Source organism: Lucilia sericata, unplaced genomic scaffold (genome assembly GCF_015586225.1).
Source record: "Lucilia sericata isolate MDLA Ls3-8-SP2 unplaced genomic scaffold, ASM1558622v1 Contig000478F_arrow, whole genome shotgun sequence".
Lineage (NCBI taxonomy): Eukaryota > Metazoa > Arthropoda > Insecta > Diptera > Calliphoridae > Lucilia > Lucilia sericata.
In genome coordinates this window covers 215,001-242,716 of record NW_023994493.1, presented here as the reverse complement: position 1 = coordinate 242,716, position 27,716 = coordinate 215,001, and the positions used below count along the sequence as shown (strand labels likewise).

The window sequence follows — 27,716 nt, the reverse complement described above, 5'->3', positions numbered from 1 at the left end:
TAAAGTGTGATCGTCTGAAGGGCCCTTAAACAATTTTCTGTTAGAAAATTCTTTCCTTCCGAATTTATGTTTTTTTGGTTCTTTATAAAAACCCCCTTTTTACCAAAAAAACACACTTGATGCCATTAAAGCTGTAAAACTATAAAGTTTCAAGTATTTGCACAAATGTTTAAAGGACTCAATTCCCAGTTGACAAATAACTTTCTTTTTTAATTTGATGTGAATTTGGTGTTATTTTATTTAACTCTTCTAGTTTTCAATTAAATTTAAGTGTCTTTATAACAATATGTAGAGGAAAAACTGGTATCTAGTTAAAAGCAAGCAATTCTAGTAAAACTAAATACACATACGAGTATTAACTCAACAGTGAAATACAACAGTGTTTCCTAAATATTACAAACTTTAAACAATAAAAATCAATTAGAATTTCATTGAAAACCAAAGTCAAAGTTAAAGAACCGCTGAACTCTTGAGGAAAAGCAAGTATTAGTGACACACTGTTATGGGTATGTATGCGTTTTTGCTATAGAAACTTTTGAAAAACCCAGCAGATAACAACTCTATCTATATGAATCTTTTCATTGTATATAACTTATAACTGTTTTCTCTCTCTCTCTCTTCAACCTTAATTGCAACATTTTAATTCTTGGGTTTTTGTTGCTTCTTTTATAAAACAGAAAAGTTTTCTTACAAACTTCAAAGTCAAACTAAAATCTAGTTTATTTTCTCTATAACTGAAGCTTAAGAACAAATAAAAAAAAAACTATTTAAAATTCTACAAAATAAAACAAATTACAAAGAAATTATAAACACTGCTGCTGCAGCTGCAAAAATAATCAATAAATTTTGTTTTTGCTTTTTTTAGAAGAAAAAATTTTCTGTTTCTTTTAACTTTAAAGTTAACAAAGTCAAACAGTGGAAAATGCTGTGAGTAGAAATCACTAGAGTTTATAAAAAAATAATTAAGAAAATTTTATAAATAATATTTTTGCTTTTTAGTTGAAAACTAATCAACATTAAGTGCTATTTAAATTGGCAAGAATATTAAGTTTAAAGTGAAATGAATTGGAAAATTTGCAATAAATTGTAAACAAATTTAAATTTTTAAAAACTATTTCTAAAGAAACTGTTCAATAGTTTAATACAGAAGACAGTGCAATTTATCTTGAAGATAGATTTATCTTTAAGATAGATTTCTTTAAAGCAGTGTTTTTCATAGACAGCTTTCTGTAAAGCTATTTATTTTAAAGACAGTTTCAGTTGTCTTTCTAGAACAATTTTCTAATAAACAATGACTTGGAAAGAAAGTTTTTTAGAACACAGTTTTTTTTTTGCAATAGTTTTTGTGTTTCTAGCGCAGTTTTTAATAGAACAGTGACTTCAGGATCAGTTTTCTAAAGAACAGAGATTTTTTTGTATTGAACAGTGTCCTTTACTAACAGTTTTCTATAGAGCAGGGATGTTCAAGCATACATTTTTAAAACAGTGTCTTTTCAGAACAGTTTACTATAGAACAGTGTGCCTTTGGATAGTTTCTGCAGAGTAATATCTTTCTAAGACCCTTTTTTATGGAAGAGAGTTTTCAAAGACAGTGTTTTAGAACTAAGAATTACACAGACAGTTTTCTATAGAAATATATTTTCTAGGACAGTTTTCCATAGTTTTTTTTGAATACTGACTTTCTAGGAACAGTGTTTTTATCAGCTTTATACAGGGCAATGTCTTTCTGATAAAAGATAGAACAGTGTCTTTCTTATATTAGTGTATAGAAAGTGTCTTGTTAAAAATAGTTTTCTTATAGAAAAGTGTCTTGTTTAAGACAGTTTTCTTATAGAAAAAAGTTTTGTTTAAGGCAGTTTTCTTATAGAAAAGTGTGTTTTGTATGGAAAAGTGTATTGTTCAGGACAATGACTTCAGGGTCAGTTTTCTAGTATTGAACAGTGTCCTTTAATAACAGTTTTCTATAGAGCAGGGATGTTCAAGCATAATTTTTTAAAACAGTGTCTTTTTAGGACAGTTTACTATAGAACAGTTTGCCTTTAGACAGTTTCTGCAGAGTAATGTCTTGCTAAGACCTTTTTTTATGGAAGAGAGTTTTCAAAGACAGTGTTTTAAAACTAAGAATTACTCAGACAGTTTTCTATAGAAATATGTATATATTCTAGGACAGTTTTCCATCTTTTCGTAAATAGTTTTTTTGAACACTGACTTTCTAGGAACAGTGTTTTTAACAGCTTTATACAGGGCAATGTCTTTCAGGTAGAAGATAGAACAGTGTCTTTCTTATATCAGTGTATAGAAAGTGTCTTGTTCAATACAGTTTTCTTATAGAAAAGTGTCTTGTTTAAGACAGTTTTCCTATAGAAAAGAGTTTTGTTTAAGGCAGTTTTCTTATCGAAAAGTGTATTGTGTATGAAAGTATAGAAAAGTGTGTAGTTTAAAGCAGTTTTCTTATAAAAAAAGTGTGTTGTTTAAGGCAGTTTTCTTATATAAAAGTGACTTGTTCAAAACAGATTTCTTATAGAAAAAAGTCTTGTTTAAGGCAGTTTTCTTATAGAAAAGTTTCTTGTACAAGACAGTTTTCTTATAGAAAAGTTTTTTGTTTAAGACAGTTTTCTTAAAGAAAAATGTCTTGTTGAAGGCAGTTTTCTTATAGAAAAGTGTCTTGTTCAAGATATAGTTTTCTTATAGAATAGTGTCTTGTTTAAGACAGTTTTCTTATAGAGAAGAGTCTTGTTTAAGGCAGTTTTCTTATAGAAAAGAGTCTTGTTTAAGGCAGGTTTCTTATAGAAAAGTGAGTTGTTGAAGGAAGGTTTCTTATAGAAAAGTGTTTTATTCAAGACAGTTTTCTTATAGAAAAGTGTCTTGTTCATGATTCAGTTTTATTATAGAGAAGTTTCTTGTTCAAGACAGTTTTCTTATAGAAAAGTTTCTTGTACAAGACAGTTTTCTTATAGAAAAGTTTTTTGTTTAAGACAGTTTTCTTATAAAAAGGTGTATTGTTCAAGACATTTTTTTTTTAGAAAAATGTCTTGTTGAAGACAGTGTCTTGTTCAACACATTTTCCGTATAGAAATGTGTCTTGTTTAATAAAATTTTCTTATAAAAAAGTGTGTTGATTTCTTATAAAAAAGTGTCTTGTTGAAGACAGTTTTCTTATAGAAAAGTGTCTTGTTCAAGACAGGTTTCTTCTAGAAAAGTGTCTTGTTCAAGACAGTTTTCTTATAGAAAAGGGTCTGCTTTAAGACAAGTTTGCGAGTCTATATAAAACACTTTGATTTCATTGCATCATTATCTTCAGAAAGTATTGCTCTTGTATTGACCTTCCTTTCAGCATAAACTTGACTTTTTCCATTAAACGAAGAAAAATAAAAACTTAATTAATTTCAAAAAATATATAAATTAAGCACCCTGTAGCTATAGTTTTAATTTTAAACACCCCATTATGCTATTTTGGCACAACAGCAACAACAACAGGAACATAAAAAATCTATAAAAATAATGGCCTTTAAAAGCGAACATAGAGTTAATTATCAAAATGATATAATTTCCAGTCTAATAATTTTTGCGAAAAATCTCTATGTCAACAGCATAAGAAAATGTAACCAACCAACCAGCTGTCAGCCGGTTATTGTGAAGAAGTTTATGCTTGATGACGATAAAATAAAATCTCAACTTGGCAAAAAAAAAACAGCTAAAATATGATGACGACGACTGCCATGATGATGCTGGCAAACATGACAACATGATGACAAACAAATATATTAAACAATTTAAAAAATTGTCAGTGGAAAGAGTTTATATTTAAAGGAAGAGTCACATCGAAAGGACAACGAGTAGTATTTAGTAAAGATTTTTTTTATTAAAATGCTGCCAATACTTGACTTCCTACTTTCTATAACTAAATTTGAAATTTACTCTTTATAAATAAGTTTGAAAGACATCTATCTATAAGGATAAACGGATGCCTTAACTACTTTTAGGTTTGTAGATATTTACACTTTTATACATTTAAATATATTGTAAGTAAGTGAAGTTAAGTTAAGATGACAGTATACACTAGTCAGTTTTGAAAAGGATGAAGAATGTTCCTTCTTATTTAACTAGTGGTTGAAGTAGTAGTAGTAGTGTTAGTGCCACCTTGCTACTCTGCTTGGTTGAGCAGTAAGTCAGAGACTTGCTGTTTAATTGTGTTCTCGACCATTTAATTTTTCTAAAAGTTAACTTCCACTGTTACTTTTGTGTAACTTAACTTTCCGATTTTTTTTCTCTGGCATTAAAATTAAATATTTACGCTATAGCAAGTAAGTCCTGCAAATAATAAAAAGTTGAAATTTTTTTTAATTTTTTTTAAAAACTCATTTAAAACATCTGCTACTCCTGCTGCTGCCTGTTTTAAAAACAATATTTAATGTTTTTGTTTAATAAATTCTTTTGTTTTTAAATTGATTTATATGTTTGTTTAGAGCAAAAGTTTGTTTATTTTTAATAAATCTTTTTTATGTATTAAATAGGCTTTTAAAATTTTTATAGCAAAAATATGGCTTAAAAATGCCATAATAATTCATATTGGCTTTTTAAGAAAATTCATAAACTTTTTTTTTTGCAAAATATTAAAATTATGAAAAATGTCAACACATGGAGCAGGGAGTAGAAAATTAATGTCTCATTTATGAATATTTATTACGGAAATATTAGGTTTGTTTGAGTGTAATTGTTTGTTAGGAGAAAGGTGGGTTTGGGAAAGAAATAACAGGAAATTTGTATAGAATTCGTTTTTAGAAAAAGAACTTTGAAAGACAATGTTTTAAAGAAAACCGTCATAGAAACCACTGTTCTATACAAAACATTCTTCGAAACACATTCTTACGAAGAAAAGTGTTGCAAATACCATTTTCTATAAAAACTGTCTTCAAAAGACATTTATACTGTTCTCACTGATGAGAAGACCGCAGCCCTTTAAATGCAATGTTCTCAAACACTGCCGTTGAAATTAGCTTTTACAAAAATGTCGTTAAAAGTCACTGTTTTAAAGAAAACTGCCATAGAAAGACACTTATGAAAAAATGTGCTACAAAAAACATTTTCTATAAAAACTGTGTTTAAAAGACATTTATACTGTTCACACTGATCAAAAGACAGCTGCCTTTAAAATGCAATATGTTCTCAAACACTGCCGTCGAAACAACAACCTTTCTAAACCAACTATCTAAGGTGATCTATAATGGTCCTAGAAAAACTCTGTTCTATAAAAAACTGTCTTTTCTTATGGAAAAAATGTGTTGCAAAAACAATTTTCTTTAAAAACTGCCTTTAAAAGACATTTATTATATTCACACCGATCAAAAGACAGCAGCTCTTAAAATGCAATGTTCTCAACAACACAGTGTTCGAACAACTGTCTTCCTATACCAACTGTCTAAAAGAAAGTGAACTATAATACTCCTAGAAAGACACTGTTCTATGAAAGAACTGTCTTCGCAACACATTCTTATAAAAAAAATATCTGTTGCAAAAAAAATTGTCTATAAAAACTGTCTTGAAAAGACATTTATACTGTTCATACTGATCAAAGGACAGCTGCCCTTAAGATGCAATGTTCTCAACAACACAGTGTTCGAAACAACTGTCTTTCTATACCAACTGTCTAAAAGAAAGTGAACTATAATTGTCCTAGAAAGAAAAAACCAAGTCTGTTTTAAAGAAAACTGTCATAGAAACCACTGTTCTATACAAAACTGTCTTTGAAACACATTCATTGTTTCCAAACACTGCCCTTAAAATGCAATATTTTCCCAAACACTGCCGTCGAAACACACTGTTCGAAACAACTGCTTTTCTAAACCAACTGTCTAAAAAGAAGTGATCTATAATAGTCCTAGAAAGACACTGTTCTATAAAAAACTGTCTTCGCAACACATTCTTATAAAAAAATATGTGTTGCAAAAAAAATTTTCTATAAAAACTGTCTGCAAAAGACATTTATTCTGTTCACACTGATCAAAGAACAGCAGCCCTTAAAATGCAATGTGCTCAAACACTGTCGTTGAAACACACTGTTCGAAACAACTGCTTTTCTAAACCAACTGTCTATAAGAAAGTGATCTGTAATGGTCCTAGGATGACACTGTTCTATAAAAAACTGTCTTCGCAACATATTCTTAGAAAAAATGTGTTGCAAAGACAATTCTTTATAAAAACTGTCTGCAAAAGACATTTATTCTATTCACACTGATCAAAAGACAGCAGCCCTTAACATTCAATGTTTTCAAAAACTGCCGTTGAAACACACTGTTCGAAACAACTGCTTTTCTAAACCAACTGTCTAAAAGAAAGTGATTTGTAATGGTTCTAGAAAGACACTGTTCTATAAAAAACTGTCTTCGAAACATATTTTTATGAAAAAATGTTTTGCAAAAACAAATTTCTATAAAAACTGTCTGCAAAAGACATTTATTCTGTTCGCTCTGATCTAAATGCAATGTTCTCAAACACTGCCATCGAAACACACTGTTCGAAACAACTGCCTTTCTTAAACCAATTGTATAAAGTGATCTATAATAGCCTTAGAAAGACACTGTTGTAAAAAACCAACTCTGAAAGGGCATGGTTCAGTAGAAAACTGTTGTAGAAATAAACTGTTCTATAAAAACTGCCACAGGAAAAAAGGGTTGTAAAAAACTGTTTTTATATGGAAAACTGTCCTAGAAAAAACCTTATTTTAAAATACTGTCTATATAATATACTGCGATCTAGAAAACTATCCTAGAAATGCACTCTTTTACAGAGAACTGCCACAGAAAGACACTGAGCTATAAAATTGTCTTCGAAAGACCCGGTTCTGTCGAAAATTGTCCTAGAAATACACACTCACTGATCTATAGAAAACATTTTCAGAAAGTTACTGCTCTGTAGAAAACTGCCACTGTGCTATAAATAAGTCCTAAAAAGACAACGAGCGCTCTGTAGAAAACTGTCTTAAAATATAAAATACTAACGAAAACTGTTATAATACAAATACTGCCTTTAAATTTATGTGTTCTAAAGAAAACTTTCCCAAAAAGAGTGTGTCTGTTCAAGGTTCTGACTCACTCTCACTTGTGTGCTCGTGTGAAGGGGCTTTACTAGTGACACATCTCAGAGACAGTTCAGATCATGGTAAAAGAGCTCTACCAAGATATAATAGTCTGTGTTCTTGTAAGGCTGGTCAGTCACATAGAAGGTGTTGTAGCGATATAGCCACTTCCTCATATAGACAACTTCTACAATAGCTATAACGTGTGTAGCCCATAACATTCCGACATGTGTCCAATCATACAGTGCCCAGTAATTATACCCGTGAGAAGCCTAATCAAGTTCTTAATAAAAGACAAGAGAGGTCTAGTTTTATCCTTTGTCACAGTGGGCCAGAGCAATCTGGATATTCTATAAGGGGTGATATTTGATCACCTGATAAAGTAGTCTATGCTCTTGTATGGCTGGGCAGTCACATAGAAGGTGTTCTACAATAGCTATAACGTGTGTAGCTCATACATTCTGACATGTGTCCAATCATACAGTGCCCAGTAATTATACCCATGAGAAGCCTAATCGAGTTTTTGCTAAAAGACGAGAGAGACCTAGTTCTATCCTTTGTCCCAGTGGGTCAGAGCAGTCTGGATATTCTACAAGTGGTAATATTTGACCACCTGAGTTCTATTTCACTCAAAGCCCATTAATCTATCAATTTCATTAAGATCACCAGGGGAGTGTGAACATCACTTTGGGCAAGAGTTAAGTCTAGTGATGAAACTTTGGTTGCACATTCATCAGATATTTCATTTCCCCGGTTGCTCTCACAACCTGGAATCCATATCAGCTCAACGTGTTGATGTTTCGGATGTTTCAGTTGTGCCAGAGATTTGTTACAATTGAGAAGAAGTTAAGAGCCTTGATTGATGCAAGTCTATCCAAGTGGATATGTATAGTTGAATTTTAGATTCCGGGACCTATATCTCTGCTTAAAGACCGTGCAGGTATCTGATCTTAAGAAAAATATCCCAGAAAGACACTCATCCGTAGAAAACTGCCCTTAAAAAGATACTGTTTTCTAGAAAACTGTCTTAGAATGATGTTCTAGAAATTAAATGTTCTACTAAAACTGTCTTAAAGAGTAAAAAATAAAACGCCTTAAAAAGGATCGCACCTTTAGACAACAATTCCAGAAAGACACTGTTCTGCAGAGAACTAACCTAAAAAAGACACTGCTCTCTAGAATATAGTTATGGAATGATATTGGTATCTTTTATCTTATCAATCCAATTAAATTGAAACAAAATTTTATTGCTACATATTTCTACGAATTGCTGGTGGTGGTTGGTAATCAGAAATTAATTTTTAAATCCCTCAATAAATAGTAAAAATTAATACTCTTGTCATTAAATGGCTTAAAAAAAAAACAACAAAATTAAAATTGTGAAAACATTACAATTTTAAATTTAATAAAAAAAAGTTTTTTATACAATTTCCTTTTTTGAAAGCCGCATGTGGTAACAACAGTAACAATGTGTGTGTATGTGTTTAAAAAATAAAATTTAAGTGCGTGTATGAGTATTTGTATAATTTACAATGTGTTAGTAGTTCACAAGTTCTTTTGTATGTTTTATATTTTTATTATTTTTTATTTTTCCTGCTGCTGCCTTTGTTTGTTACTTTATATTTGCAACATATTTTTGTGTCATCATAAATGTTCTCTAGGGTGTGCTTTAGTCCATAATACAAAAGGCAATTTATACGTTTATTTAATAACAACAACATGACAACTAAAATGAATACAAGTTTAAATGTGTTTTACAGCTACATATATGTGTGTGTGTTAGTGTGTTAAAAGTGATTTCAATGACAACTATATTGACCCCATAACTAGTGAGTGACATTAAATATGTTGCTGCAACCAGGAAAAAATAGAATGCAACAATTTAATCCCTGAATACTAACATGCCTGACTGCTTCCTTTGTTGTGGCCATAAATTATAACTAGAGTTGTGTAGAGACAGAAAGAGACAAAGCGTAAATGTATGAGTGTTTTCTCTTTTAAAAAACAGGTTAATTAAATTCTATAAATTGTATAGCATACTTTTGATTGCCTTTGTTATATTCAAGTGTTAATAATACTTTAAACATGAATGAACTAATTTTCCTTTTCTTTCTCGTTATTTAACTAATAATTTCTGTTTCCTTAATAAAGAAAAAACCATATGATTTATATGTTTAAATAATCTTTTATTAATTATTTATCTTGTTATTCAAGTATTATGTTTGTTTTGTCTCTTTTTTTTTTTTGGTCAGAAATTTATCTGTTATAATCCTCTATAAGCTTTTTACGAGTCATTGTCTGTTGGAAAGCAAATAACAAAATTTTTATCTTAAATACATGAACAAAACACTCTCTCTCGAAAATTTTTATAAGACAAGACAACACGTCACAGACATCTGTTAATAAATTATTTTGTTTAACGGATTGTCTTACATGAAATCATTGTGATAATAATGACCATAATTTGTGGTTGTTTTCCTTCTATCTATTCTATTCTCTTTTCTTGCTTTTATTACAAACAATTTGCCAAAAAAGTATTAACTATCGTTACAACAATAATAACAATAAAGTAAAGCAACAATTTAACATGTCAACAAAAAAGTTTTTTTTTTTTCGAAGAAATAATTGTTTGATTTTTTTGTGGTTTAAGCAAAAATTCTATAAAGTTTTTGCGTACAATCACTTACATGTATAAGATTAAATGTAGTTTTGTTTAAGTGTCAGTTTCTATTGTATATTTCTTTATGGCAAAACGTGGGTGGTGTGAGAAGTTAATAAGAGACTTTTGGCGTCAGTCGAGAGGACATTGTCTATAGAAATCTGTTTTGAAGTTCAGTTTTAGTTTAGTTCTAGTTCAGTACTAGTTCAGTTCTACTTCAGTTCCAGTTTAGTTCTAGTTTAGTTCTAGTTCAGTCCTAGTTCTAGTTCAGTTCTAGTTCAGTTCTAGTTCAGTTCTAGTTCAGTTCTAGTTCAGTTCTAGTTCAGTTCTAGTTCAGTTCTAGTTCAGTTCTAGTTCAGTTCTAGTTCAGTTCTAGTTCAGTTCTAGTTCAGTTCTAGTTCAGTTCTAGTCAGTCTAGTTCAGTTCTAGTTCAGTTCTAGTTCAGTTCTAGTTCAGTTCTAGTTCAGTTCTAGTTCAGTTCTAGTTCAGTTCTAGTTCAGTTTCTAGTTCAGTTCTAGTTCAGTTCTAGTTCAGTTCTAGTTCAGTTCTAGTTCAGTTCTAGTTCAGTTCTAGTCAGTAGTACTAGTTCAGGTTCTAGTTCAGTTCTAGTCAGTTCTAGTTCAGTTCTAGTTCAGTTCTAGTTCAGTAGTCAGTTCTAGTTCAGTTCTAGTTCAGTTCTAGTTCAGTTCTAGTTCAGTTCTAGTTCAGTTCTAGTTCAGTTCTAGTTCAGTTCTAGTTCAGTTCTAGTTCAGTTCTAGTTCAGTTCTAGTTCAGTTCTAGTTCAGTTCTAGTTCAGTTCTAGTTCAGTTCTAGTTCAGTTCTAGTTCAGTTCTAGTTCAGTTCTAGTTCAGTTCTAGTTCAGTTCTAGTTCAGTTCTAGTTCAGTTCTAGTTCATTTCTAGTTCAGTTCTAGTTCAGTTCTAGTTCTAGCTCAGTTCTAGTTCAGTTTTAGTTTAGGTTCTAGTTTAGTTCAGTTCTAGTTAAGTTCTAGGTTACTTTTACTCATATTTAAAGGGACTTATCTCAAAAATTGGCGTAATAGTAGTTATTTTATTTAATTATAGTTTCATCTAAAAGCACCATTTCAATTCTATTAAATAAAACCTTAACTATTAGCATTATTTTACCAACTTAAAAGCCTATTTTGGTTTTCCTTTATAGTCTACTTAATTAACACCACAACAAATAAACAATTTTATTTTTAATAGTTTAACATGCACTGTTAAACAATTGCCATAAAAACAACTTAAATTAAGTTTATTATTATTTTGCCATTAAATCATTTCACAACAAACTGTTTGCTACGTCCTCGCCCCCTTAGACTCCTTCTAATTTCCCATTTAATTACCAAAAAAATAATTTTGTGTTTTTGTCATTTAACCAAAAACAGACATAGACCTTTTTTATTGTTGGCAAAACTTCAAACAGCAACAAACTTTTACGTTTATTACTTTTTTGTCTAAAGCTATTAAAATTAAAGAAAAATACATTTATTTATAAATGTTGCTCTATTTTTGTTGAATATTCAACAAATTTTGTAAACTTTTTAGTTTTGTTTTTGTAGGCCTTGTTGACTTTTTGCCAAAGAACACGAAGTCAAAGTATAGAGATAAAAGGCACAAACAAATTAGTTTTATAACGCCTGCAGTCAAACTGTGGCGGTCACATCAAAAAGAAGCTTTATTATAACCTAAAGGTAACAATTAAATATTAGAATAGCAACTGTGTCAGTAGCAGAAAAAGAAAGGCACTAACATAGGCTAAGCGGGAGCTAGATAATAGAATCATGTTTGTCAACTTATATATTGTGTTCTTTAAACAAATTCTTCTTAAAACAATTTCCTTTTATGTGTACACAGGCGTATGAGTGATTTTTATTACAATAAAATTGATCATACATCATAGTGTTCGTTCATGGTTAAAAGTTTAATATTATTAGATGATTATTAACATATAATTTAATGGCTTTTATTTCTTCGCAAAAATAAAAAAAATAAAATAATAATATTCAGCGGTTAATGAACCATTATACAGCATAAAATATAAAAAAAGCAGATATGATAATGACTTGATATATTAAGACTTAAACCTATAAAATCTTTACAAAAAGATTTGTATTATTTCTCTACTAAGCACAATAAATACCAAATGAATGAATGTCCTTTGTTATAATCTGCATATGTAATTGAAATTACTAAAACGTCTGAATGATTTTTATTACAATATAAAAAAATAATAATAAAATAAATCATATGTCTAAGTGTGTCTTTCCATGGAAAATCAAATAAGAGTTTAATAATATATTATCAAAGTTCTTAGCAAAAGATTAAATTATTGTTGTATTTGTAGTTGAAAATAGGACTTTTGCCTTTTCAAAAAGATATTTCATAAAATGTTGCTTTAAATTCTAGGAATCTTTTTTATTACATTATATATTGAAATTATTTCAATATTTCTCTGTAATATTAATAAATATTTACTTAACAGCATAAAGTCATATTTAAGAACATATTTTCAGGGCTAAACCTTATATTTATTACAGAAAAAATTTCTATAAAATTTTATTCTCAATGATAACTGTAAATATTAACAGAACGTTTGCAACAATTATAAAGTTTAAAGGAAGAAATAAACCAAACTAATACTTATGAAGCTCATTTTCCTTCGAAATAGAAGGAACTGGAACTAAACTAGAACTGAACTAGAACTGAACTAGAACTGAACTAGAACTGAACTAGAACTGAACTAGAACTGAACTAGAACTGAACTAGAACTGAACTAGAACTGAACTAGAACTGAACTAGAACTGAACTAGAACTGAACTAGAACTGAACTAGAACTGAACTGACTAGAACTGAACTAGAACTGAACTAGAACTGAACTAGAAACTGAACTAGAACTGAACTAGAACTGAACTAGAACTGAACTAGAACTGAACTAGAACTGAACTAGAACTGAACTAGAACTGAACTAGAACTGAACTAGAACTGAACTAGAACTGAACTAGAACTGAACTAGAACTGAACTAGAACTGAACTAGAACTGAACTAGAACTGAACTAGAACTGAACTAGAACTGAACTAGAACTGAACTAGAACTGAACTAGAACTGAACTAGAACTGAACTAGAACTGAACTAGAACTGAACTAGACTGAACTAGAACTGAACTAGAACTGAACTAGAACTGAACTAGAACTGAACTAGAACTGAACTAGAACTGAACTAGAACTGAACTAGAACTGAACTAGAACTGAACTGAACTAGAACTGAACTAGAACTGAACTAGAACTGAACTAGAACTGAACTAGAACTGAACTAGAACTGAACTAGAACTGAACTAGAACTGAACTAGAACTGAACTAGAACTGAACTAGAACTGAACTAGAACTGAACTAGAACTGAACTAGAACTGAACTAGAACTGAACTAGAACTGAACTAGAACTGAACTAGAACTGAACTAGAACTGTAATAGAACTGAACTAGAACTGAACTAGAACTGAACTAGAACAGAACTAGAACTGAACTAGAACTGAACTAGAACTGAACTAGAACTGAACTAGAACTGAACTAGAACTGAACTAGAACTGAACTAGAACTGAACTAGAACAGAACTAGAACTGAACTAGAACTGAACTAGAACTGAACTAGAACTGAACTAGAACTGAACTAGAACTGAACTAGAACTGAACTAGAACTGAACTAAAACTGAACTAGAACTGAACTAGAACTGAACTAGAACTGAACTAGAACTGAACTAGAACTGAACTAGAACTCAACTAGAACTGAACTAGAACTGAACATATAACATTTATCATTTTTAATCTTTACATTTACACACTAAACCTGTAATGTTCTACTTTCCCGATGCCAACTGTAATAGCTTCATCTAATACTTTTATTCTTCTAATATTTAGCTCCCGGCTGTTTTGTAGAATTCTTTTAGAAGGGACATTAAATTTGTTGGCGTAAATACTTGAGCATTAAGTATATAAAATATGTATATTTGTTTGCGTTTATCTTTTCTGCTCCAATTCTACAATTTTGTTGTGTATAATTTTTCTGGCTTTATACGTAATATCGAAATGTTAAATTATGGTAGATGGCTGCTTGGCCTACATTTTCTGTTATTATTATTATTTTTATGATTTTTATTGTTGTTTATCATATTAGGTTATAGGGTATTTTACTCTTATACCATTTTCCTAGGAAATGTGACCTTTTTTGTGCTTTAAGCTTTTATGGAAGATTTCCAGCAATCAAATCAATAATTGTGGGGATTACAATATTTTAGGTATTTAAGAAAAATATCTTAATTTAAGATTTAAAACCATACTTTTCTTATTAATATCAAAAAATATATTATATTGAGGACTTCCTTCAAAATAAAAAGGAAACGAAAAGAATTTGCTTTTAAGCTTAAGTATTTCGTTTTTATTTTCTAACAAACCGCCCATTATTTTCTTAACTTTTTTTGTTGGTTGTGGTTAGTATTGTTTTTCTTATGTTTTTATCTTGTATAAGCTTAAAAAGTCTTGTGGTAATTATGACCATATTTCTTGTGTTGGTATGTATAAACTTATATTAAGTCTTTTATTAATATGTTTGTTTCTTGTTTTTATTTCTTTTTTGGTTGGTTTATAAACATATAATTATTTACTGTAAACCTTATGATGATACATAGTTGAGTGTGTGTGTGTCAGTCAGATTGTATAACTTGGCCACATGAAAGCCAAAATTTTTGGAAATCCACAAAAACAGTTTGTTTAAGCTGTTAAAGTAACAATAATAGCGTAAAAGCCACAAACATTTGCCAAAATGCCAAAAAATTATAAGCAGACAACAAATTTAAGTAAAAATAATATTTAATACGCACATTTCAACATACACAGCTACGCACACACCCTTACAAAAGAGGAAATGAAGATAACAATTTTAGAAATGAGTGGTCAAGTTTCCCTCTTTGTAGATCTTATGCAAAAAGTACTTTTCTAGGTCAGATATAGTTGAGTCTAGTCAGTTCTAGTTCAGTTCTAGTTCAGTTCTTCTAGTTCAGTTTCTAGTTTCAGTTCTAGTTCAGTTTCTAGTTCAGTTCTAGTCAGTTTCTGTTCAGTTCTAGTTCAGTTCTAGTTTTCAGTTCTAGTTCAGTCTAGTTCAGTTCTAGTTCAGTTCTAGTTCAGTTCTAGTTCAGTTTCTAGTTCAGTTCTATTCAGTTTCTAGTTCAGTTCTAGTTCAGTTCTAGTTCAGTTCTAGTTCAGTTCTAGTTCAGTTCTAGTTCAGTTCTAGTTCAGTTCTAGTTCAGTTCTAGTTCGTTCTATTCATTTCTAGTTCAGTTCTAGTTCAGTTCTAGTTCAGGTTCTAGTTCAGTTCTAGTTCAGTTCTAGTTCAGTTCTAGTTCAGTTCTAGTTCAGTTCTAGTTCAGTTCTAGTTCAGTTCTAGTCAGTTCCTCAGTTCTAGTTCAGTAGTTCAGTTCTAGTTCTAGTTCAGTTCTAGTTCAGGTTCTAGTTCAGTTCTAGGTTCTAGTCAGTTCTAGTTCAGTTCTAGTTCAGTTCTAGTTCAGTTCTAGTTCAGTTCTAGTTCAGTTCTAGTTCAGTTCTAGTTCAGTTCTAGTTCAGTTCTAGTTCAGTTCTAGTTCAGTTTCTAGTTCAGTTCTAGTTCAGTTCTAGTTCAGTTTCTAGTTCAGTTCTAGTGCAGTTCGAGTTCAGTTCTAGTCAGTTCTAGTTCAGTTTCTAGTTCAGTCTAGTTCAGTTCTAGTTCAGTTCTAGTTCAGTTCTAGTTCAGTTCTAGTTCAGTTCTAGTTCAGTCTAGGTTCAGTCTAGTTCAGTTCTAGTTTCAGTTCGAGTTTCAGTTCTAGTTCAGTTCTAGTTCCAGTTCTAGTTCAGTTCTAGGTTCAGTTCTAGTTCAGTCTAGTTCATTCTAGTTCAGTTCTAGTTCAGTTCTAGTTCACTCTAGTTCAGTTCTAGTTCAGTTCTAGTTCAGTCTAGTTCAGTTCTAGTTCATTCTAGTCAGTTTATAGTTCAAGTTTCTAGTTCCAGTTCTAGTTCAGTTCTAGTCCAGTTCTAGTTCTAGTTCTAGTTCATTCAGTTCAGTTCTAGTTCCAGTTCTAGTCCAGTTCTGTCGTTCTAGTTCATTCAGTTCAGTTCTAGTTCAGTTCTAGTTCAGTTCTAGTTCAGTTTCTAGTTCAGTTCTAGTTCAGGTCTAGTTCAGTTCTAGTTCAGTTCTAGTTTAGTTTCTAGTTCTTTCTAGTTCAGTTCTAGTTTCAGTTCTAGTTCAGTTCTAGTTCAGTTCTAGTTCAGTTCTAGTTCAGCTTTAGTTCAGTTCTAGTTCAGTTCTAGTTCAGTTCTAGTTCAGTTCTAGTTCAGTTCTAGTTCAGTTCTAGTTCAGTTCTAGTTCGTTCTAGTTCAGTTCTAGTTCAGTTCTAGTTCAGTTCTAGTTCAGTCTAGCTAGTCAGTTCTAGTTCAGTTCTAGTCTTCAGTTCTAGTTCAGTTCTAGTTCAGTTCTAGTTCAGTTCTAGTTCAGTTCTAGTTCAGTTCTAGTTCAGTTCTAGTCAGTTCTAGTCAGTTCTAGTTCAGTTCTAGTTCAGTTCTAGTTCAGTTCAGTTCAGTTCTAGTTCAGTTCTAGTTCAGTTCTAGTCCATTCTAGTTCAGCTCTAGTTCAGTTCTAGTTCAGTTCTAGTTCAGTTCTAGTTCAGTTCTAGTTCAGTTCTAGTTCAGTTCTAGTTCAGTTCTAGTTCAGTTCTAGTTCAGTTCTAGTTCAGTTCTAGTCTTCAGTTCTAGTTCAGTTCTAGTTCAGTTCTAGTTCAGTTCTAGTTCAGTTCTAGTTCAGTTCTAGTTCAGTTCTAGTTCAGTTCTAGTTCAGTTCTATTTCAGTTCTATTTCAGTTCTATTTCAGTTCTGGTTCAGTTCTGGTTCAGTTCTAGTTCAGTTCTAGTTCAGTTCTAGTTGAGTTCTAGTTCAGTTCTAGTTCAGTTCTATATTGGTACTCTTCCAATATTTATTGCATATGAGGTCAAAAATCGTGTCATTTTTCAAATATTTTCAACTTTTAATGAAACTTAAAATTTTAGATTTCTACTTAATTAAAATGCTAGCCAAAATGAAACAATTTATCAGTTTTCTTGTTACAATTTCTGCTCACATCTGAGTTAAGCACTCTTGTATAAACTCACTCTTAGAAAATTTGATTGTTGGTTGCGGTTATTTAAATGAGTATTAAAATACCCAGAAAACATTGTGATTTGATTTTAACTTGGAAATAACTTGAACTATAAATATACTCAAATATTGCTATTTGACAAAATGCTATCGCAATAATTTGGGAAACAAACTTTTTAAATTTGATCAAAATATTGTCGTTATGTTTGCTGGGTTCGTGTATATACCCCCTTACAAGTATGAGTATATAAAAGTTGCAAATGTTTACATTTTTTTGTTTTGTTTTGTTTTGACTTTTGGCTTTATATTTATGTTTTATAAACTCATACACAGCATCTTACGCATATAAATGTGATGTCTTGTTATGTTGCGAAACCCTCACCATCTACCGGCACTTATCTCTTTATTACAATATACTAATTCGTGAGCGTTGTGTAGCTGGGTTTCTATAATTTTTTCCCCTTAAACATATTTCTTCATAAAAATTCTATATTTTTTTTTTGTTAATTTCGTTGAGGTTTTTGCTTAAGTAGCAAAAATTTGTTGCTGTTATTAGCCATCAAGTTTAACGTTGCTCATTTATGTTTTTGTTTGTTTCTTTTATTTCGAACTTTAATGTTAGTAATTGTTGTTTTAATGTCTTTGTTTATGTCTCGTTATAGTAATAGAAACCAAAAAAATATATAAAACACAGTAGGTAACTGTGTTTGTTTAGCTGGCTTTTGGCCATTTTTATTAGTGTTTTTCTTTTTTTGTTTAAAAAACTTAAGAACAAAACTGTGTCATTTATTTAAATAAGGGTCAATAAACTTTGTTTTGTTGTTACAGTTTTCATTATCTTTTACATTGTTTTCTTAAAAGAAACAAACGACCATAAATTTTGTAATTTCCTCTATAAATATTAAATAGCCATAGTAAAATTTAGTTTCTTTTTAACAATAAAGACGTCTTAGAAAAACAATGTTGTTAAAAATAAATTTAACAACTGGAATTTTGTGACAAAAGAAAATAAATGTTTTAGTGACACGTAAAAGCAGGTTTTAAAAATTTTAAGTGGAACATTGAAGCGTATGAGTGCTATTTATTTAAATTAATAATAATCATACGCCAACGTTAAATTATGCTTTCATTATAGTCTTTAAAAGCTTAATTTACCACTAAATTTAAGTATAGATATTCCGAATTCTTATTGATATCGGAGTCGATTTTTTCTGTATGTCTGTTTGTCCAACCTTAGAAAGCAGAGATATTCCGAATTCTTATTGATATCGGAGTCGATTTTTTCTGTATGTCTGTGTCTTCTTGCCTGCCTATCTGTCTGTCTGTCTGTCTGTCCAACCTTAGAAAGTATAGATATTCCGAATTCTTATTGATATCGGAGTCGATTTTTTCTGTCTGTCTGTCTTCCTGCCTGCCTGTCTGTCTGTCCAACCTTAGAAAGTATAGATATTCCGAATTGTTATTGATATCGGAGTCGATTTTTTCTGTCTGTCTGTCTTCCTGCCTGCCTGCCTGTCTGTCTGGCTGTCCAACCTTAGAAAGTATAGATATTCCGAATTCTTATTGATATCGGAGTCGATTTTTTCTATATGTTTATCTTCCTGCCTGCGTGCCTGTCTGTCTGACTGTCCGTCTGTCTGTCTGTCTGTCTGTCCGTCTGTCTGTCTGTCTGTCTGTCCGTCTGTCTGTCTGTCTGTCTGTCTGTCTGTCTGTCTGTCTGTCCGTCTGCCTGTCTCTCTGTATGTATGTGTGTATATTGAAATCTATCGAAATCAGATCAAACAAAATGTTCCCCTATTTTATTTTTCTTTAACTTAAATCTTTCACAAATGACTTTAATTACTAAACAAAGAAAGCCAGACCCTCAAAATCCTTAAATCTGTAAGTTTACATAACTTTTTAGGGGAGCAGACTAAAGTCAATATCATAATTTTCTTTTTTTCTTAAGATTTTCCTTTTTAAGCTATAAAAATCCTTAGAAACACATACACACACACACACATTATTATAACTTGCCACTACATATTGTTTTCTTAAGGATTAAGACAACAACACATGGCGTATGATTGTTTTCAAATCAAACTACTTAAGATTTTAAAGGCTGGCGGGGTAAATTACTAAACAAAAGTGGTTTTAAACTGATTATATTTTTCTTAAGTATTTTTCCATCAAAGGCAAAAGAAAAACAAAATAATTTTTAAGCTGTGAACTTTCTTTTTTAGGTTCACACTTGAGTTTTAATAAGAGGGTACTAAACGATTTATAAACCTGATAACAAACATATGGTTATAATGTTACATATAAACCGGATTTTTTTTGTAATATTTTCAACATATTTTTTATAAAAGAACTACTTTAAATGAAACTTAATTTTTTTTTTGTTCTTTTTTTATATATTTGCAGCAGTTGGCCAACTTATGCTTAATTAATTTGAAAGAGTGCAACAGTGAATAATAAAAAAGTAAAAAAATATAACAAACCAACCATCCAATCAACGCTGCTGAACAAAGAACAACAAACTAAAATAAAATAAATACAAAAAAAACAAGTGCCAACAAAAGATTTATATACACAACAACAAACCAACAGCCAGCATAACAACAACTAAAACTAAAAACAAAGATACAAGTAAATGTACATACATACAATACATACATTATATAAATACATATACATATGTGTTTATTTTAAAACAAAACTAACTGAAGCGTAAACAAAAAACCATGTTCAAGTATTGTATAGAATATTACACTAATACTACTGCAACACAACTGCTGCTATATCAAACATTTGCTCCTGCTGACGCCATTATCATTTCGCTATGAAAACTAAACATAAAAGTTGTGTCGCTGCTGCTGCTGTTGCTGCTGGGGCTGGTGAAAAAATGAAATCGGTTATATTATATCCATATGGACCCTTAACGGGCACCGGATGTTGTCGCATGTTGCATGCTAAAAATTTGGCTATAACAAGTGCAATTTATACAATTGTAAGTATTATTAAATATTTAAGAGAAATTTGTTTTTAACAAAAAGCTATATTGAAAAAAAAATTATAAAATATTTGCATAAACAATTAAAATCCATAAAAAAGTAGAAGGCTTTTTAAATTTTTTTTAAGTGAAAATAACAATGTTGAACAAAAATCTATTGTTCTTAAGGCCAGTTATTAAAATAATAACTACAGTTGACATATGAACACCAACACTATATAGATACATACATATGTATGTATGTATGTATGTATGTATGTATGTAGTATATAACAGCCAAATTTGTTTAAATAAATGTTCTTTTCATGTTAACATATTTGTTCTCTTCCAAAGTTGCATTAAAAGCTTATAAAAACAAGGTGCAAAATGTTGACTGCACTTCAGTGCACGCCATACAAGTGCAAGTATATTAAAATGGCCAATTTAACACAACACCTGGCCTGCTGCACACACACATACACAATCTTTGTTTGCGTACAGTGGCAGTTCTTAAAAGCAGGCTGTTATTAAAAAAAAAATGGATAAAAAGGAAGTGAAAGCGATAGAACAGACAGTAAAATGGACTACGTACTATTTATAGACTAGACAATAGACTATACTATAAACTAGACAATAGACTAGACTATAGACTAGACTATAGACTACACTATAGACTAGATTATAGACTAGACTATAGACTAGACTATAGACTAGACTATAGACTAGACTATAGACTAGACTATAAACTAGACTATAGACTAGACTATAGACTAGACTATAGACTAGACTATAGACTAGACTATAGACTAGACTATAGACTAGACTATAGACTAGACTATAAACTAGACTATAGACTAGACTATAGACTAAACTATAGACTAGACTATAGACTAGACTATAGACTAGACTATAGACTAGACTATAGACTAGACTATAGACTGGACTATAGACTAGACTATAGACTAGACTATAGACTAGACTATAGACTAGACTATAGACTAGACTATAGACTGGACTATAGACTAGACCAGCGGTTCCCACAGATTTTTACTTCGCGGACCCCTTGAAGAACTTATTTAATTTCGCGGACCCCCATACATATTTTGATATCTTATTGTTCTAAATAATTGTCCATCCGAAAATTGACCTAGTTCATTAATCCCTAAGTCTAATAAATGTAAAGATGTCATATCTATAAAATATTCCCGTACATTGAGAATATATAATATTTCAGATAGGTTTTCAATTGCATGTTTTGAAGATAGAATGACTTCTTTGTTGATATGTTAACATGATGTTTAATTTTATGATCGTGAGATCTTTCATGTTCATTTTTCTTCAAGGTAGCGAGAAGGTTTCTTTATCAAATATTGTCACATGTGCTTAAGGAGTCACGTTTCAAAAATTTGTTGCGATTGCAAAGGGTGAACTGAGTAAGTGAGCTAAGTTTTCGGGAAAATAATATAAGAAAGTTGGACTTCTTCTATGTTGTTGCGGAATGCGTTATCCGCATAATATATGATTTGAACTCTTTGTTAAAGTACTGTGAATTTGGAACTTAAATTTGAATTTTAAAATACCAACGAATTATTTTACTTCATGGTTTTTGGCTACATATTTACGCGAAACGCTATGGATTTTCTGATGTTAATTTAATAATATGTATTGGTCGACAAAATCAAGTTAAAATCTGTGTATCACATCGGATTGGAATATTTATAAAGAGATGCATAAAGAGTCACCTCTGTTTTGGAAATATATAATTTTGCTTACAATTTGATAAACTTAAATCTGTAATAAGCCTGTCTTTGAATTGAACTTCATACTCCGGAATACCTGTATCCCTAATTTAATTGTAAGGCAGAGTGTTATTTGTCTGAAATAAAAACCATTATTTCAGTACATATACTACATATACAGAAAATAAAAATTACAAATCACGCAGTACTTTACTTTATAAAAGATATACAATAAATTTGTAGGGCCTAGCTTCTTCCTGATAAACAACCGAAAAAATAAAATTCAAAAAGTCACCAAAAAATTTGGGATTATTGCACAAAAATTGGAGATATTTGTACATACATATAAAGCAGAATATTGTTTATTCATGGTTTTTTTCGTTCGCTCTTCGCGACCCCCTAGGATTTTACTACGGACCCTAGGGGTCCGCGGACCCCCATTTGGGAACCGTTGGACTAGACATAGACTAGACTATAGACTAGACTTATAGACTAGACTATAGACTAGACTACAGACTAGACTATATAGACAAGACTATAGACTAGACTAGACTATAGACTAGACTAGACTATAGACTATAGACTAGACTATAGACTAGACTATAGACTAGACTATAAAGACTAAGACTATAGACATACTATACGACTATAGACTAGAATATGACTAGACTACAGACTAAGACTATAGAACAAGACTATAGACTAAGACTAGACTAGACTATAGACTAGACTATAGACTAGACTAAGACTAGACTATAGACTAGACTACAGACTAGACTATAGACAAGACTATAGAGCTAGACTATAGACTAGACTATAGACTAAGACTATAGACTAGACTATAGACTCGGACTATAGACTAGACTATAGACCTAGACTATAGACTTAACTATAGACTATAGACTAGACTATAGACTAGACTATAGACTAGACTATAGACTAGACTATAGACTAGACTATAGACTAGACTATAGACTAGACTATAGACTAGACTATAGACTAGACTAGACTATAGACTAGACTATAGACTAGACTATAGACTAGACTATAGACTAGACTATAGACTAGACTATAGACTAGACTATAGACTAGACTATAGACTAGACTATAGACTAGACTATAGACTAGACTATAGACTAGACTATAGACTAGACTATAGACTAGACTATAGACTAGACTATAGACTAGACTATAGACTAGACTATAGACTAGACTATAGACTAGACTATAGACTAGACTATAGACTAGACTATAGACTAGACTATAGACTAGACTATAGACTAGACTATAGACTAGACTATAGACTAGACTATAGACTAGACTATAGACTAGACTATAGACTAGACTATAGACTAGACTATAGACTAGACTATAGACTAGACTATAGACTAGACTATAGACTAGACTATAGACTAGACTATAGACTAGACTATAGACTAGACTATAGACTAGACTATAGACTAGACTATAGACTAGACTATAGACTAGACTAGACTATAGACTAGACTAGACTATAGACTAGACTATAGACTAGACTATAGACTAGACTATAGACTAGACTATAGACTAGACTATAGACTAGACTATAGACGACTATAGACTAGACTATAGACTAGACTATAGACTAGATATAGACTAGACTATAGACTAGACTATAGACTAGACTATAGACTAGACTATAGACTAGACTATAGACTAGACTATAGACTAGACTATAGACTAGACTAGACTAGACTGACTATAGACTAGACTAGACTATAGACTAGACACTAGACTAGATAGACTAGACTATAGACTAGACTAGATAGACTAGACTATAGACTAGACTAGACTATAGACTAGACTATAGACTAGACTATAGACTAGACTATAGATAGACTATAGACTAGACTATAGACTAGACTATAGACTAGACTATAGACTAGACTATAGACTAGACTATAGACTAACTAGACTATAGACTAGACTATAGACTAGACTATAGACTAGACTATAGACTAGACTATAGACTAGACTATAGACTAGACTATAGACTAGACTATAGACTAGACTATAGACTAGACTATAGACTAGACTATAGACTAGACTATAGACTAGACTATAGACTAGACTATAGACTAGACTATAGACTAGACTATAGACTAGACTATAGACTAGACTATAGACTAGACTAGACTAGACTATAGACTAGACTATAGACTAGACTATAGACTAGACTATAGACTAGACTATAGACTAGACTATAGACTAGACTATAGACTAGACTATAGACTAGACTATAGACTAGACTATAGACTAGACTATAGACTAGACTATAGACTAGACTATAGACTAGACTATAGACTAGACTATAGACTAGACTATAGACTAGACTATAGACTAGACTATAGACTAGACTAGACTAGACTAGACTATAGACTAGACTATAGACTAGACTATAGACTAGACTATAGACTAGACTATAGACTAGACTATAGACTAGACTATAGACTAGACTATAGACTAGACTATAGACTAGACTATAGACTAGACTATAGACTAGACTATAGACTAATAGACTAGAAGATAGACTAGACTATAGACTAGACTATTATACTAGACTATAGACTAGACAATAGACTAGACTATAGACTAGACTATAGACTAGACTATAGACTAGACTATAGACTAGACTATAGACTACACTATAGACTAGACTAGACTATGGACTAGACCATAGACTAGACCATAGACTAGACCATTGACTAGACCATAGACTAGACCATAGACTAGACTATGGACTAGACCATAGACTAGACAGCTACGAATTATTTCACACAAAATTTGTTCTATAAATATCTGAAACTTATTCTGAATAATGCAATAAATCTATAAATTTCTTCACTGTTGTTTAAATTTATATAGTTTCATTAAAAATGTTTGCTATTGGCCCACAAACCACCAAAAAAAAAATTCATAAAAATTTCCCTCTCCCTAAAAACTAACCACAACTGATATGAAAACCACATTACCGAGGTTAGACTGTTAGCAGCAAACAAATTAATGTGCAGTTAAAATAAGCTCTTATTTTTAACTTCTAAACACACAGATACTTGCATATACATACATATACATAACAGAATAATTATATAAAACCCGGCAGTTCAGGGTAACTGGTAAAAACAAAAGACCTTTTTGACTTTAGATTGAGGGTTCTAAAGTGGCGAACAAGTACTTTGACATATGTCTAAATGGATTTCATTGTCTACCGGCAAAACTGCTGGTTTACTATTAAATGTACTTTACTACTGAAAACTACTGCTCTAGAAAACAAGCCCTCTGCCTGTTTAATAGCATGTACTTAGATGAAATTTTTGGTTTTACACTAGATTTCATAGCAATAAAACTAAAATAAAAGAACCAGTCAGCTAGAAGCTGTAGTATCTACAACAATTTTCCATGTGCCAAACTTATAGACTCCATACTTGCTTAACAAAAATTTCCCACATTTCTGCACATTTTCCCATTTAGATATATCAAAGCAAAAAAAGAAAATAAAACGACAGCAAATAGTATAAAAGGAAAGGACTCATAATTTATGTTGATTATGGAAACGTGTTTTGAATTTATTTAAATTTTTTTTTTTATATATTTTGCAATTTATTTTGTTTGAAATTATAATGAAACTACAAGCAAGAGTTGTAGCTTTAAAAAAAATTCTAAAAAAATAGTAATAAACAAAATTTTATAACTTCATTAAAGTCTTTTTATAGTGGGCTTAATTGTAAGCTCTTGTAGGAAAAATGTCTTAAAAAAAACAATATTAAAAATTGCAAACAACACATAAATCAACTTAAATATATTTAAGTATCTAAAAGCTTAAAAATATTCCACATACGCATACATGTCTCTGCCAGGACTGGTTTTTATTAATGTTTAACACACAATTAGTACATTATTAGTTATTTGTTTTAACAACATAACAATTTCTGTGGAATTTTTAATAGTCTTTATATTTAGTTGTATGTGTTTTGTATTCATATGAGTAAATTTAAACAAAAGTTTTTAGTACTGACAACATTGTACTACAACATTTACACATTCATTAAGGAATATTCATTGTGCCAACATGTTTTGCATACATACTAGAAAGTATAACAAAGGCTACACCATTTTCAGAAAAATTTGTTTAAATTTTACTATTAAAGTTTCTTTAAGGCTGTGAGAAATGGTGTAATACTTATTATTTTAAATATGAATTTAGTGAATATGTGTAATTTGAACATGAGATACATTTGAAAATTTTGAAAATATGTCAATATTTTATCCGAGAGTTCGAAGAATTAGTTAGTTAGTTAGTTAGTTAGTTAGTAAATTAGTAAGTTAGTAAGTTAGAAAGTTAGAAAGTTAGAAAGTTAGAAAGTTAGTAAGTTAGTATGTTAGTAAGTTAGTAAGTGAGTAAGTTAGTAAGGTAGTAAGGTAGTAAGATAGTAAGGTAGTAAATTAGTAAGTTAGTAAGTTAGCAAGTAGCAAGTTAGCAAGTTAGTAAGTTAGTTAGTTAGTTAGTTAGTTAGTTAGTTAGTTAGTTAGTTAGTTAGTTAGTTAGTTAGTAAGTTAGTTAGTAAGTTAGTTAGTTAGTTAGTTAGTTAGTTAGTTAGTTAGTTAGTTAGTTAGTTAGTTAGTTAGTTAGTTAGTTAGTTAGTTAGTAGTTAGTTAGTTAGTTAGTTAGTTAGTTAGTTAGTTAGTTAGTTAGTTAGTTAGTTAGTTAGTTAGTTAGTTAGTTAGTTAGTTAGTTAGTTAGTTAGTTAGTTAGTTAGTTAGTTAGTTAGTAGTTAGTAGTAGTTAGTTAGTTAGTTAGTTAGTTAGTTAGTTAGTTAGTTAGTTAGTTAGTTAGTTAGTTAGTTAGTTAGTTAGTTAGTTAGTTAGTTAGTTAGTTAGTTAGTCAGTTAGTTAGTTAGTTAGTTAGTTAGTTAGTTAGTTAGTAGTTAGTTAGTTAGTTAGTTAGTTAGTTAGTTAGTTAGTTAGTTAGTTAGTTAGTTAGTTAGTTAGTTAGTTAGTAGTTAGTTAGTAGTTAGTTAGTTAGTAGTTAGTTAGTTAGTTAGTTAGTTAGTTAGTTAGTTAGTTAGTTAGTTAGTTAGTTAGTTAGTTAGTTAGTTAGTTAGTTAGTTAGTTAGTTAGTTAGTTAGTTAGTTAGTTAGTTAGTTAGTTAGTTAGTTAGTTAGTTAGTTAGTTAGTAGTTAGTTAGTTAGTTAGTTAGTTAGTTAGTTAGTTAGTTAGTTAGTTAGTTAGTTAGTTAGTTAGTTAGTTAGTTAGTTAGTTAGTTAGTTAGTTAGTTAGTTAGTTAGTTAGTTAGTTAGTTAGTTAGTTCGATATATATTCCAAGTTTTTAGATTGGAAGACGATCAAGCCAATTGTTTCTTGACTGAACTAAACTGTTTGAAAGGCCCTATTTTGGATATCACTCTGATACGACCCATGTTGTGATCGTGGGTATATAAGATTCGACACAAACGAATCGAACAATTCAATCCATTTTTTCTTTTTTGGTTTTCATTTCATTGTATTTTATCGATATTTTTCCATTTGTTATTCTGTGACAAAGCCATTGTCATGTGAATATTAATGTACAAAAAAATCACCAGACTATAGATAGTTAGTTAGTTAGTTAGTTAGTCAGTTAGTTAGTTAGTTAGTTAGTTAGTTAGTTAGTTAGTTAGTAGTAGTTAGTAGTTAGTTAGTTAGTTAGTTAGTTAGTTAGTTAGTTAGTTAGTTAGTTAGTAGTTAGTTAGTTAGTTAGTTAGTAGTTAGTTAGTTAGTTAGTTAGTAGTTAGTTAGTTAGTTAGTTAGTTAGTAGTTAGTTAGTTAGTTAGTTAGTTAGTTAGTTAGTTAGTTAGTTAGTTAGTTAGTTAGTTAGTTAGTTAGTTAGTAGTTAGTTAGTTAGTTAGTTAGTTAGTTAGTTAGTTAGTTAGTAGTTAGTTAGTTAGTTAGTTAGTTAGTTAGTTAGTTAGTTAGTTAGTTAGTGTTAGTAGTTAGTTAGTTAGTTAGTCAGTTAGTTAGTTAGTAGTCAGTTAGTTAGTTAGTTAGTTAGTTAGTTAGTTAGTTAGTTAGTTAGTTAGTTAGTTAGTAGTTAGTTAGTTAGTTA

At 30.5% G+C, this 27,716-nt stretch overlaps 1 protein-coding gene across 3 annotated transcripts in view; it reads left to right on the top strand.

Annotated features, from left to right (window-relative positions):
- The window catches only part of LOC119605358, a 98,371-nt gene that overhangs the window by 29,870 nt on the left and 40,785 nt on the right, over positions 1-27,716 (top strand). For 2 of the 3 annotated variants that reach the window (XM_037958404.1, XM_037958405.1), the window contains exon 1: positions 19,707-19,874. In XM_037958404.1, the coding sequence (XP_037814332.1) occupies positions 19,707-19,874 (168 nt within the window). Of the gene's footprint in view, positions 1-19,288; positions 19,875-27,716 lie in introns of those variants that run through there. The other variant, XM_037958403.1, reaches the window with a different exon arrangement.